Consider the following 15,069-nt stretch of genomic DNA (forward strand, 5'->3'; position numbering starts at 1 on the left):
AGTTCACATACCAAAGGTTTCTCCCAGCTCTGAGGGGTGACGTGCAACATCAGCAGGTCTGAGTGACTCCTGGTCCAATAACTCCTCACTGATAAATTACACTGAACACTGATGGTGCTGTCGAGTACACATAATTGGAGCTCAAAGGTTCTGGAGGAATCCATGAGTAAGCTTCACACACAGTCACTTCTCCAGTAGAATGAAAACGGCAGACAACAGCCTTCATGCAGGTTTCTGCCAAGGAGAACTCCTCAGAGACTCAGTACCCACGGCTGCTGTTAAGTGATGCTGAGTGCTAGATTCTCTCTGGTCCTTTGGGTTCTCTGTGTTTAGCACAACCCAGACCTCCCTCAGACTGCAGAAGGGGAGCTGCAGCTAATCCTGCAGCATAGGCACAGCTGGTTACAGTCTCAGGCAGCTACCACCCCCACCCTTACCCCAGTTCCCACAGCCACTGAGGAGGTCAGTTGTGCAAACAGTCTTTTCAGGGTGACACTGAAGGACCTGCTGTAGCATTTTTACTTGTCAAATTTCCTAGCCATACTTGTACAAAAGACCAAATTCTGTCTTTATGAGCAAGGGCCTTCTCTCGTGTCCTACTTGTTGTATAATGCCAAAGATACAATAACGCTTATTAAACCGAAAAATAATCTGATTCGTAACACCAGTTTTCATTTTTCATGGGGTTCATATAATTTCCTTGAACATTCATAGCAGCATTTAGATTTTAGATCCTTATTTTTGAAAAATTATTACATTATGCTATCAAAATATTCTCAGATGATAGACTGGATAAATGCATCCTCCATAGACCCATTGTAACTTTTTTTTTTTTTATGTTTGTGTGTGTGTGTGTGTGTGTGTGTGTGTGTGTGTGTGTGTGTGTATGTATGTGTGTGTGTGTGTGAGAGAGAGAGAGAGAGAGAGAGAGAGAGAGAGAGAGACAGAGAGAGAGTGTGTGTGTGTTTTCTCTGTGATAATATTCATGTCTTAATCCTTGCTTTCTTACTGCCCCTGCCATTCTGGGCTTTCTTAGACTGTTTTGTTTCTACCTGTATAGGTGGCCCAGAACACTGGCAGGCATCACAGCATATCTCCAGTGTACCAGGAACAGCCACAGCAGTGGGGTCTATCCTGGAAACACACAGGATGAAAGGAAGGCATGGCGCAGATGTGACAGAGGTGGCTTTTGGGCAGATGATGATTATTCTCGGTGCCAGTATGCAAATGATGTCACTAGAGTTCTGTATATGTTCAATCAGGTAACTATAGGACATTCTAATTCACTTACATTAAGCATGAAATATGGTATTTTTACATGCCAGATAAGAGTAAGTGTGGGATGAAAATTCCTTTATATCTCTGTGCTCTGTGAGGCCCTATCTTTTTCTGTTACTGCTGGACCAGCCGCAGTCTCAGACTTATCTGGGATTCTGACTGTATATCTTCATAACCCCTTTATCAGAAGCAGTCCCTGCGAATTCTCTGCTGACTCTCATTGTTGTTGCTTCTGTGAACCGTTATTAACCTTCCCTCTCCCAATGTGGGGTCTGTTTTAGCAGTTTCTCTATTCCTCAGTTCCAGCTTAACTCTTCTACGGCAGTTGTTGCTGTCACAGTGTCAGTAAATTAAAAACATGGGCATAGAGATAGTACTAAGTAAGTAAGGGGTGTGTGTCCCTTTGGGCAGTGAGGGGTGTGTCCACCTCTCTCAGCTAGAGAACTGGGACCTGCTTTTCCTCAGCAACTGGGAGAGATTCTGTATAGAATTTGGTTAAGCAAAGCGTAGATAGAGCTCTGTGTTTTCCCATGTGTCTTTAAGCATTCCTTTGTTTCTTTCTCAGTTTAATTTATCCTCCCTTCCCCCAGTATATTTTTTAACAAAAATCTAACTTTCTTGAATTTGAAAGACTATTTGATATTGGTTTTAAGTCTCAGTAGATGTGGTGAGTGGGTTAACAGTGTCAGCATTAATAGTCCTTTTGGCGAAGTGTTCGTCTGCCTTTCTCAATAGATGCCCCTCAATCTTACGAATGCGGTAGCTACGGCTCGGCAGCTGCTGGCTTACACAGTGGAGGCTGCCAACTTCTCGGACAAAATGGATGTTATATTTGTGGCTGAAATGATAGAAAAGTTTGGAAGATTTACCAAAGAGGAAAAATCAAAAGAGGTAAGTTCCTAAATTCAGACTTGCAGTGGAAATGTCAGCCAATGGTGACCTCTAATGGGATAGAGTGGAGTGCTTATTTTTAAAGTTGGTTTATGCTTTCTATATTTGGACTTCATACACCTTTTTGATTTCCAAACTTGTCATTGCAAAGCTTATGCACCAGTAGTGATGGGGACCTGTGTATCTGGGACATGGTGATGAGCTGTTAGTTTCTGAACCCTGAGGAGCCCTGTATCGCAGAGGGAGGTACAGGGAAGAAGCCTCCACCCTGCTTCTGGTAGCCTCTGGGAGTCCCATTGTCTACACAGGCGTGTGGCCCTCTCACTGTTTTAGTCACCTGGACAGTGTTTTAAACCGCCCTGTCATATATATTTCATTGTATAACAGAAATGAGAGTCTCTGAGGAACTTACGTATACCTATATGAAACGTCATGGTACCTATAGATATGTTCAATTTCTGTGTCCAATGAAAGAAATCATGATTTTTCAGAAGATATGTATTTAAATAGGGATGTTAAAACTGTGATGTTTGTCAACGTGTCATTTTTAGAGGGCAGTCATACCTCCAGATTTCAGAGCAGCAAATAAAAGAAAAAGGTAATGTTCATTTAAGCTGTGGATTTTGAGCTCTTTAAGAACTTTGTACACTGTTTCCCCCATGATATAACCACTTAACTGAGATGGGTTTAAAGGCTGTCAGGTACACACTGAAGCCAGTTAAAGTGAAGTAGTGTATCAGCTGAACTGGACACAGACCGTGGGAGTCATCACGGAGGACCCGGAAGTGTGTTCTGTAGTGCGCTGTTTGCTCTCAGCCATGTCCTATCTTGTACCACTGGGGACTTACCACAGATTCATTGCTGGTAGTGTTTTAGATAAATAATATACCCTCTTTGTCTACGTCATTTAACCAAGGATTTTCTTTCCTTTTTTAGAATATTGCAGTCTTGCATGTTGCTAGCGACTTGGTAACTGCAGCCCTCCTGCAGTTGGCGTGTACTTGATAGGGTGTAGTTAATGAAGGAGGGAAATGGTGTGTGTATATAAATGGAACTTGGGTAATAGGCAACTTCTCGCGACAGTGAGACTTTCAGTGCTGTGGTCTGAACTCACGGACCCTGGTTTTCAGATAAACTGTCCCAGGCTGTTGGCAGCAACCACTTCCCCTGGGAAGCTTTGTTAGCTCTGGGAGAAACTGTTTGGATTTGACGGGTGCTGTTACCCTCCGTTGTTGCTGATAATCACAGGGTAGCTGCCCACATGATTGCTATTGCTCTCAGAGAGTGGAGGGCTTCGAGTTATCGGAATAATTACAGTGACATTTGGAATGCGAGCTCTGAAACATTGTCATGTGTGTTCCTCCTGTGCTGCAGTTGGATGTGAAGAACTGCTGTTCAGTCTCAGCTTATAAAGGGCAGTGTGGAGGCTGGCGAGATGGCCCAGCAGGTAAAAATGCTGCCAGTGCAAGCCCGATTGATAAGGGAACGTAAGGTAGAAGGAGAGAGAAGCAATTCCTGAACACTGTCCGCTGCCTACAAACACACACGCCCTAGGGCGTGCACTCACCTGGACTCACACATGGACAGAGGACACAAGAGTGACAATAATAAATACAACTTTAAAAAAATTAAAGCACAACAAAATGAGCAGTGTGGCGCTGTAGCTGAGTAACAGTGCCTGGTGCTTCTGGTGCCTGCTTCCCTGTCTCGGCTGACAGTGTCTTCTTGGGCTATGACCTAATGGTTACCATGGGCTTTTTTCACTTCTAAAACTAGGATGGTATTGATTCTGTTTAGCTTACAGAGTTTCTATACAGGAGTAAAGGAACTGAGGAGACACAGTGTGGCACAGTAATTTCCAAGCCTGGGTCTCCTTTTATGGGATTCTGAAGGTTCCCATCTCGGAATGTGTGTCTTTATTATTGGACAGCATTGTGGGTCTGACCCATGGCCTCCTGCCTTCCGATCTCCAGCCCGATCTAAGAGCTACTCAGGTAGTTTTCTGAACATTTCATTGGCGGGTGTTTTTGTCACTTTCTGGTTAATACAGTAAAGTTTACAGTTTTCATCAAAAAGAATTGATGTCAACCTATCAAAAATCAAAGGAATAATAGGCTTCATGATTGAATCCTGGAAGTATACACTGATTCCCTGTGACTTGGAGACACCATCCTGTGCAGTCCTTTGGGAACTGCGGGCTTTGCCTTTCACTGGTTATTAGGGTAATAAATAGAAATCATGGGATTTAAGGACTGTGCTTTAAGTTAATTACCACTGCATTAAATTATGATAAGATGGCCTGAGATGCAGATACATAAGATATGACAGTATTAAATGCCTTCTCAAGTACGTTCCGCCAGACCTGTGCGTGGCTGTGGCCCATGCTTCTGTACACAGCTCACAGATTGCTGTTGCTCTGAAAACCAAGGTTGATTTCAGCCAGTTTAAACCAGGAGCATGGCTACTGAGAGATACCACCAGGACAGACCTAAAAGGTGGATTTAGTGGCCATAAAAAGGCAGCCAAAGTTCCCTGTCTGGGGATAAATGTGTCCTCTGTATTTACTGAAAGAGGTTTTCTTATGAAGCCAATACTTAATGTGTCTGATGAGGAAGAGGTTCATGAACAGCAGGATTGGTTTTGCCTTCAAGTCCTTTTCTGCGCTTCAGTTTACTGCGTGAACAAAGGGCCCCAGTGGGTTCACTCAGCACATTTTTGTGCATTCTGTCTACCCATTTGTATTTGTGCACGTACACTATAGTAATGTAGCCGTCCATGCTGGTGCTTCTGGTTACCTTTGTTTCCAGTGTTTCCCAACTCTTTCACCTAGTCGTACTTGCCACGCTTTGCTCACTACGCTTTTCTAAGACCCAGTGCTTGGTAGTGTGAGCCTCCTGAAGAGGTCACCTGCTGTGTTCCTAACACAGATGGCTCTCCTGTCCCCACCTGTGCGTGAGTCTGTTACCCTAGGATGAGTTCAGGGAATCTGCTGCAAGATTCTTCAGCAGAGGCTCTGAGAGGGGCTGCCGAGTCTCCATTTTTACATTATATTGTTCATTTAGATTTTTTCCCTTTGGGATTAGGCGCCTGTGAACATTTTATTGGAGTGTTGAGAATGTTATTGTTAGCTCCTGTCTCATCTTCTCACCTAACTGGGAGGATTTTCAGTCCTCAATCTTATTTATATAGCCTGTGGGTTTAGTTCTCTCCTACCTCTCCCCACCCAGCCTCCTCCCCTCCCTCAGCAATGGAGTATTTAAGAGCTGACTTTACTTGCTGTGTTTTACATAATTTTTCCAAACAAAAAACCTTTTTTCGGGCTTGTTCTCTGGGTGATGGAGCCCGTTGCTAAGCCTGGAAACCCAAGTTGGATCCTGGACGCACGTTGTCTGCAGGAGAGAGAGAGCCCACGAGAGTGACTGCTGTAGCGGAGAATGAGCCATTTTTCTCATCCTTCCATGCTGAATGGCTAAGAACTCAGGAAAGGGATTTGTCACCAGAATATTTCCTTTAGCAGATAGTCACAAAATACCCCATGCTTCTGTGACTCAGTTATGCAAAGAATTCAGAATCTGTCATAGTGGTGGGGAAGCCCCAGTAGATCAGAAAATAATCCTGAAAGCCCACATACAGGTATAAGAAAGAAAAGTAGGATGGAACTATGGCCTATGTTTAGCATGGGATTTCTAGGGTTCTACTTTGTAGGGTGCCAAAGTCATGAAAGGATCAGAAGAAGAATCAGGTTTGTGTGTGTGTGTGTGTGTGTGTGTGTGTGTGATCAAAAAGAACTTCTCAGAGCTGCTTTGTGACTTCTACTATGTGGGTCATTCTTTCCTTTATATAAGTGATTAGCTTCTTTCTGATCCTGGCATGACCTGGAGGTCAGAGTGTTTGGTTCACGTCATAACCATAGGGCTTCAGGAGTGGTGACATGACTGTCAGGCTTCACTGTCAGATCTCAGAAAGTTCGTGTGCTTAATTCTGTAAAAAAAATACAAAGCCCATTTCATTAAAATCATGCTATTCTGTAGTAGCTCGTATTTGTGGCTTTGCCTTAGTGCATCAGGGCTTTTGTGTATTTTATCTCTGAAGTTTTCATAACCAAAGCAATTCAATTCAGATGGTCACTGAGCGTGTCTGAGGGCTTCATCACACTGCCTGTTAAATTTTTGCATAAAATCCTGAAGTAACAGCAAACCAGAATGGTAGAACATAAAACACATTATTCCAGCCATTCTCAATTTGCATGTAAGGATGGAGTTCATTAGTTCATGTTTGTAAATGTCTGATTGATCCGATTGGCAGGTACAGAAAATGCTGTAGGAGTCTGTAGCCATCTCCTATACTCAGAAATAAGGGTCCTTACCAGCACAGTACCTGTTAGTAGGAAAGCGTAGGATATGGGCGGCCCATGTTTTCTATGACATTAAATGAGTGACATTGTACAGATTAGCCATGGCTGCTGCTCTATCTCCTGTCCTTTCCTATCCTTTCCCCTGGTTTTGCCTTTCTCTCCCCTCCCTCCTTTTCTTCCGCCTGTTTGCCTTCCCCTCCTTTTTCTCCAGTTACTCATCTTTCTCTTGTTCCTTTCTCTTGTGCCTCCCCTCCGCTCTTCATTTCCTGTTCCCTCCTCTCCTCCTTTCCACTTCCTCCTCTTCTTACTCTTCCTCTTTATTTGACAGGAGGTCTCACTGCTGCCCAAGTTGGTCTTCCCAACTGTTGGACACAAAGAATCCTCCAGTTTCGCCTTCCACATGCTTGGCTTTTACCACTGTGCCTGCCCAGTTCCTCTTAACTATTCTGTCAGTGACCCCGATACTGCTTCATGCTTGGAGGGACGCTCCTTGAGAGCGTGGGAGTCAGTGGAAATGGAATGTTTTGATTATATGTCATCATTCTCTGTCACATTTTTACCCTGATAAGTCTGTCATGGCAGTGATTTCAGTGGGAATCACATTTTCAAATGAGAATTCCAAGGTTGTTTTCTTTCTGTGCTATAAGCTGGAAAGTGGAGCATGTGTGATTCTTCCAGTGCTCCGTTTCCACGGCTCAGAATAGTGAGCCACAGTCAGTCAGTGAGCACCACTAGTGAACATTGACCCACGAATTAAATGACCACTGATAGCTATTGGCAGTTTGGCTAGTCTTGCACAGATACTAAGGTATATATGGAAATACATTTTAGTCCCCTGACTATAGGGAATTAAAGTCGGAATGAAGCTTTGATGTTCTGTGCAGTACAAAGTTAGGGACTTTTTAATAGTTAGACCCAGGTTTGTGATAGGTAACAGGCATTAAGCCCTGATATTTAAAAACAGATATACAGAGTGCCCCCACCTCCTTTCCTACCATCTGAAGGAAGTCTTGTATTGTGGTTGAAGAAACACACATGCAGCAGGCCCCCTGAGAAAAAGTGGGAGAACTCAGAAGCTGAAAAGTCCAGTCTTTTCTGTAGGGCCTCTGAAGGGTTTTTCTCCTAATGTAAGATGTGAAGAATTTAAGCCGATTGGCCCACAACTATTTTACGACACATCGTGAGCAGTCCTTGAGCTTGGTCTTCAGCAGGGAGTGTGTCGGTGGGACACAAAAGCATACAAGAACTTTGAGTTGCCAGGCTTTTGTCTCCAGTCAGAGGTTGAAGAAGAAGCTGGCCATCTTGGAAATTCACCCCCTTTATGACCTAGCCATGGTCCCCCTTCCTATCTGTCTGCCTAACAGGAAGTCTGTCTATTAAGGGGCCGGAATAGAACCGTGCCAGTGTGAATGTTGGTGATGCAGACAGCCATTTGCTGATGGTTTGTTTGGGGAACTTGTCATATGTGAAGTAGCATCTTATAGAGGTGACCCCAAAAGAAATCCAAGATGAGCCTCCAAAATGATATGTCTAGGGGTCCTCATCAGGTTTCTTTACTCTGCCGGTTAACTCTGCAGAGGAAATCTGAAGAACAAGGTGCCCTCTTATGGCTCTAGCCAGTACAAAGCCTTCTGTTTCAGAAAGCAGGCCTGCTTCAGGGATCAAAATGGTTATTTATCTTTACCTTTCCCCCCAAATAACTAGTAAAATAATGAAAAAGGCCAGCATCGTTTTCGTTCTTACTCTGTGTGAGGCTTGGTTTTGGGAGCCTGATATTTGTTGCTGGCACTTAAATGTGCAGAAGGCACTGGACTGTAGTTCCCTCTCTCTGGGTCAGAGAGGGGCCTGTCTGGCCAGGCGTCTGGCTGGTCATCCAGAGTGCTGGTCTTCACCCACGCACTGAGATTGCTCTGCCATGGTCATAGAATGAGCATCTGGTGCTTTTCCTTTGACTTGTTTTCTAAGTGGACCATGGTAGGGTAGACTGGACTTCTCCCTAACCCTCCACAGCCGTCTTATTCATACTTCTTGTACAGAGTATTGGATGCAGAACAGTGTTGAGGGCCTTAGCTGGGCTCTTCTGGGATGATCCAAAGCCATTTGCTGGCTTTCTGGCTTGGCATTGCAGCTTAACGCCACTGATGCTTGCCTTGTGGTGTGAGGACAAGCTGGCTTGCAAAGCTCTGCTCCAGCCTCTGGAATGCTTTTTTTTTCTCGTATCGTCTGCCAGGATCTCTCTTCATGAACATCTAATGCTGTTCTGAACTCCCTTGAGGTGGGTGGGTCTCTTTAGCAAACAGGCTGCTGAGTGTATTTTCTGTGGTAACTTGACTGCAGTAACCAGGAAGTCAGTGATCTGTTCCTGCTACTGCCTCATGCTGGTACCTATAAAGTGCAGTTGAACGAGTGAGAGCCGAGTAGATGCAAGGAGCAGAGGAGAGGGAGGAGCGCCTCCTAGGGTCAGTCGTTACATGGCTTTGGGCTCTCTGGCGCTCTTTGACTTGTGAAGAATGGAGGAAATCACACATGTGCACAGTACACTTTGGGTACTGGGGGTTGGTGAAGGTGATCGGTATTTTGAATACTCCAGGAGATGGAAGAGATACTGTAGGTAGTGTGTAATTAATAGTTTAGTCTGATACACACAATGTTCATAATGGTTTTCTAGGTGATGAACTGAAGTCTGTCTCTGACAGTGTGTCACATTCTCCTCCTTAATTAATCTAATTGCTTTTCTTTTCCTCTGAGATGATACACAGCAGTCTTGTCACTAGTGATGTAGTGGCTACTTAAGTACTGTTTGGAGCTAAATATTACCAAATGGCCATAATTGAGCATGCTGTTCCTATCCGAGGGCTTTCATGAGAAACACGTACTGTTTTCGTACATCAGATCTATACAGAAGCCAATCTCATCCTTTAAAACTTTTTTTTTCATTTTAAGTTTTTATTTTGAGTCTGTTCAGCAGCTTGCCCTGGCTTTTAACATCCTTCTCTCCTCTCTGGTCTGCTCTGTAGCTTGGTGATGTGATGGTTGATGTGGCAAGCAACATCATGTTGGCTGATGAGCGGGTGCTGTGGCTGGCACAGAGGGAGGCAAAGGCCTGCAGCCGAATTGTCCAGTGTCTGCAGCGCATTGCCACACATCGCCTGGCCAGTGGGGCTCACGTGTACTCCACAGTAAGTACAGCATCGTCATAGGCCCGCAGGAGGATTTGCTTATGGCCACTCCAACCTAGCAGGGCCTCGTCTCTACCCTCTCATGGTGTCACTGTCTCTGCTACTGCTGATAAGCACAGAATGTCTTTCTCTGAAACTATTTGAGAAGTTAATTTTGCTTCTAAGTAATCTGTTTTCTCAGAAACTGGGAAATACGTTTGTATTATGTAATTTGAATGGCTGTCACTGTCTAATCCACTGAAGTGAATTCTACAACAAAAATAAGAACTATTTGTGTGGCTCTCCTGGCATGCCACCCACTGTCCATCCCAGGTAATTCTCAGTTCTGAGCACCAAGGATGTTGCAGGAGAATGTCTGATAGCTTGCTTCGGGTTCCTTCCTAAAGGGCTGGGCTGCCCTCCAACATTTGGAAGAAGTTAGTACAATATAATAACCTCTAGTTAAATAGCATTAAATTATGCTCATGCTAAGTTGAACTTGTAAATTTTTTTGTGTACTGCTTATTTTTGTTCTAAAAATGTGATAAATAAATGTCTTATTCCCTTAGCTATCGTACTGTGATCTGATTAATGGTTTTCAGCTCCTGACTATTCCAGGGAAGTTGAGTGTTCTATGGTTCCTGAAGCCGTTTTGATCATCCTGTGCATTATTGTACAGTTAGCTCAATTAAGGTTAGAATTCTGTCCCCAAATAATTATGTAATTAGAGGCATAATGTAGCTGTTGTCTCACCGCTAGGTTCATGGCAGTTTTGCTCTTGGATGCAGGGCCTGACTTGAGACTGACTTGTCTTCAATAGCCTCCCCAGCTGTCTACACCTGGTCCCGTCTTACAGCCTTCCTTATTACTTAGCTGTACCTCCCAGGTCCTTCTGCCATAGAAGGGCATCATAAAAGTGATGGCACATGAGTGAAGGCCATTTCTGCATGTAAAACAGGCTCCAAGAGTTACACATCTGCTTACACAGCTGCCTTCCTTATTCCTGGTAAAACATTCTAAGACCCCAGTGCATGCCTGAAGCCATGGGTAGTCAAGAGCCCTGCATATGCCATTTTATCCTCTGTGTTCATACCTGCTAAGCCCAGCTTATAAATCAGGCACAATAAGAGATTGATATAACACCAATGGTAGCGTGGAACAATTCTAACAGTGAAGAAAGATATTTATGAGTATTATAGCTGGAAATTTCTACCTAGTACTTTAAGATGATGGTTGACCACGGCTATCTGAGCCTGGAGGAAGTAAACCAAGAAAAGGGTGAGGGTGGGGGTTGGTAGAAAAGTCAAGATGGTGTATGAGAATATGAAGACAAGGGCTTCTCCAGAAGGACAGCTTTCTTATTCCTCGGGGAAATTCCACCCACCAATTGTGGTTGATGTGAAATTTCAGAAACTCTACTGGATTTTTGTGCATTGTTATCCAGCAGTTATTTGGAGTATATGTTATTAGTTTATGTGTGTAATTAATGCTGATTTTACAGGGTTACTGTGTGAAGCCAAAGCTAATGCATATATAATCGTCCTCCCAGCAAGGCGAGTGACCACGGTTTCTTTAGACGCACAGTTAATCCTGCCACTTTGGCAGGTTTGAAAGTGAAACTGTCCCCTTTTCTCTTCCTGTGCCTTCCCTGGCATGGGTAGTGAATGGGAGGCATGCGGGGGGTTCTCCAGGGTCCAGCCATGGTGGTTTGTGTATTGATAGGTTGTACATCTTAGCGTGGTCCCCTAAGTTCAGGTCACCTTTGAATTCCTTTAAAGCTACAGTGTCGGCAGGTGCCATCTGTTTTAGGCAATTATCCTGACCTAATTTACTACTTAACTCAGTTTATCTTCTGCCATTTGGATCAGCATCTGCCTTAGGTTTTTAGGGGGAAAAATCAACTTTAGAATGAGTCTGCAGATTTTTGGTTTTTTCTCTGAATTCAGTGCAGACAGCCTGCTTGCTCTCCACATGAAGAGACAGTGTGGGTAGTCTGAGCGTTACCTCTTCTTTCTGCAGTCATTCTGTGCATCGGGGTGGGGGGTGGGGTTGCTACAGATTGTTTTCCCAGCTCATCGTGTGAGTTAAAACCCTCATATTTGAGTTTATTAGCTGTAAGGTATTTTTCAAATTATGTTTATTATTTCTTTTATCTGTAGTGCTGAGGTTCACACGGTGCCTCGTGTGTGCTGAGCAAATGCTCTACTCTGGGCCACAGTGCCTGCTGTCTCACTCCGCATGCCGAAGCTCGCATAACTCGGGTTTGCTTGACCTTTGCAGTATTCGCCCAACATTGCTCTGGAGGCCTATGCCATCAAGGCGGCTGGCTTCACAGGAATGACCTGCTCCGTGTTCCAGAAAGTGGCTGCCTCCGACCGCACAGGCCTTCCTGACTATGGGCGAAGGGACCCAGACGGGAACCTGGACAAGCAGCTCAGCTTCAAGTGCAATGTTTCCAGCACCTTCTCCAGCCTGGCCCTGAAGGTGTGCTGTCTTCACTGCTCATTTAAAGTTACCTCCCCTCACATTTGAATACAGTCTAACTTTACACAGAAATCTTGCTGAAGTGTGTGTGTTTTACACTTTTTATTGGTTCTTTGTGAATGCCATACTGTGCACTCCAATACTACTTCTCTTCCCTCCCCTCATACTCACCCCCCTCCCTCATAGCCTTGTAACCTCCCGCTTAGCAGAGGAAAAAAAAAAATTCACTGTGGCTGCTACAGTGTGCCACAGTGTGTGCCACAGTATACCCTCTGTCCATACTTCTTTGTTTACAAATGTTCATCGCAATGACTTGTTGGTAGGGTATGAGGCCTCTGGATTCTGCCACTCTGTGAATATTGGGATCTCACTGGGACTCCTGTTGGATATCCTCTTGTTGCCCTATGTTGCAAAGATCCTGTAGTTGTGGATCTGTAGGATAGGTACCTTCATGCTCTCCAGCAGTTCCTCAGTTGGGTAGATGTTGGTGTGGGCCAAGTCTAAGCTTTGGATCAGGGCCTGAGAGGTATCTGAGTTGTTCGGCCCCCTGGCTCTTTGGCACTCATGCCCTTGGGGCCAGCTCACCTACAACCCCATATCCAGGGCCAGCTCTCGTGCTCTCTCAAGACCTCATCAGGGCGAGCTCTCCCAACTGCAGCTGGCAAAAGGGAGGGGTCTCTTCCTCAGCAATGCTGCCAATAGCTGGGCCTTTTGTTTTGTTGTTTTTTCATCTATGTATTTTGAAAGGGGTTGGTGAGAAGCTTTGGAATAGTATGCTGCTGTTTTAAAGGAGACTCTGACAGAGGTAGACCATGGAGACTTCATAGGCCACACGTTTTGCCTTCATACTGACTTTCTCCACTTAAGTCTATTGTTTCTCTGATTGCCACGGTATAAAGGCTGATATATTAATATTTATCAAAATATTTCCTTTCATATAAAAGTTTTCTACTTTTGAGTTTTAAGGCTTTAAAGCATTTTCATGAGCCTTAGAATTATTATGGCTCTTGACAATGTGCCTACAGTGTCTACAGAAATCAGCCTTGATGTATGTTCTTATTTTTGGAAATGTCAATATGTGACATGTTCTTTTAAAAAGTCCAAAATTTGCATTATATATTTTCAAAAGCATCGTTGTTGTTACTGTCTTTGAGCAATGAAGAAAGCTTATTTGCACACTTTCAGAGTTTGTCTCAGCTGCATTGAAACAAAGCACTGGAAACAGAATGGCAGCCCCACTCGCCTGCCTTCCACTTAGCTCTCTGTGTTCTCTGTGGCTTCTCAATAGAAGGAGCCTACCAAGTAACTGATGACAGAAGTGCTTTGACATTCTCAAGGTGCCTAGTATGTGTCCACTCAGGATGCATAACTCCTGTATGTCCTCATAGTTTACCCTGATGCCCTTCGTAAGGACAGCCAAGAATGCTAAGTGTAGGAATATGGTAGCCACTGAGACAGTCTGGAGTGGGCGAGAACATCTGATGATGCCATGCCTTGGCGAATTGGCCAGATCGATCTGCTACTCTTGGCCGGGTGAGAGTACACGGTACCACAGTCACCACCTGTAGTTCAGCTTGGCTTGCCTTCCTGTACCTTTCTTGGCAAAAAATACTCTGTAAAGTGAAGCAGAGAGAGCAGCATGCTGAGCGCACTTGAGATAGGCATGTGTTTCTGAGGAGGACTTGAGATTGATGGCTTAGAGTTGGTAGAAAGGGACGGAAGTGATGTCACTGTACTCTTCCTGGGTTTCACAGGCTGCCTCTGTGTCAGGAGTACACTCCCAGCTAACAGTGAGGGCATCTCTTGAACACTCCGGGAGCTACACCTTAGACTCTTCTCCTTTTAAGATCATCCCATGGCTGGGGAACAAGGCACTCTGTCATTGTCCCTAGATGGTCATGGTGAGGCAGGGTTGGGAGGAACATGTTCTTCACCATGCAGTTACATGTTGGATGTCAGTCGGAGCAAATGAACTTCAGCTCTGTCACTAATGGGGGACTTTCTTGACCCTTAAAAATCAAAGCTGGGAATGTTTGTTCCATCTGTGTGTACTTTAAAAAGTGCCTCAGCAATATGCAGCCTAGATTACTTGAATTCCTGCATCCGACCATTCACCGCACCCCTCTTCAGTGTGGACACACATGAACCTGGGTTGAGCTTGTATGAAAGGCGCCTTTACAGAGCACAAGGCATCTGGCTTCTGGCTCCTTGCATATTTGGGTTTGCTTTTGTGCATCTTTGCATGCTGTCACCCTAGCCAGATCCATACTTTCCCATGCAGATTTTCCTGGCTCGGAGTATAGCCTCACCCTTTAGAACAAGTTTTGGTTGCAAATGTGCCGTTGAGAAAATAGGGCATGTACTTGAGATCCTGTATTTTCTAGCTGAATAGCACATGATACTGTGGAATGTTGATGTCCTCATGGCTAGCGGGGATGTGTGCTTGCCGCTGCTGCCCAGTATTATAAGAGTGTGACACTGCCAATTGTCAGCCTAGGGAGAACCAAAGGTCAAAGGGTGTTTTCTGCTGAGCGTGTTCCTTTGTCAAAATTCTTAAGTGAAGAAGTCATGCTATGTTTTAGGAGCTGCCTGCTTTCGCCAAGCCATTGCACATTCCTGTTCAACCTCTGTCTTGAGGCCATTCCTTAAATGCTTTCTTTACCTGGACTGTTGACTGCTGGATGCACACATGCACCATCGTTAACCTGGTAGTTCCTGCAGCATTGAAATCCCCTCCTGCCATGTACCTGCTGCTCCAGCCCTTGAGTGCGCACTGACCCTCAGGGTTTCCATTGGAGCGCTGTGAAGAGCTTTCCATAGTGAGTAGCTGCTGTTGATGCTACGAAGTCTACATAGTGTCATCCCCAAGTCTATCCTGATGCAAAGTTGATCTTTTGTGCCTCT

The 15,069-nt window shown here is 44.6% G+C and overlaps 1 protein-coding gene across 1 annotated transcript in view; it reads left to right on the top strand.

The window, feature by feature from the left end:
• Adgra3 (adhesion G protein-coupled receptor A3) overlaps positions 1 to 15,069 on the top strand; it is a 93,784-nt gene that overhangs the window by 54,391 nt on the left and 24,324 nt on the right. Inside the window, exons 9-12 of the mRNA XM_032916124.1 lie at positions 1,061 to 1,262; positions 2,014 to 2,169; positions 9,541 to 9,702; positions 11,962 to 12,165. Coding sequence (XP_032772015.1) covers positions 1,061 to 1,262; positions 2,014 to 2,169; positions 9,541 to 9,702; positions 11,962 to 12,165 — 724 coding nt within the window. The remainder of the gene's footprint in view (positions 1 to 1,060; positions 1,263 to 2,013; positions 2,170 to 9,540; positions 9,703 to 11,961; positions 12,166 to 15,069) is intronic.

This window comes from Rattus rattus, chromosome 11 (assembly GCF_011064425.1).
Source record: "Rattus rattus isolate New Zealand chromosome 11, Rrattus_CSIRO_v1, whole genome shotgun sequence".
NCBI classification, from domain to species: Eukaryota; Metazoa; Chordata; class Mammalia; order Rodentia; family Muridae; genus Rattus; species Rattus rattus.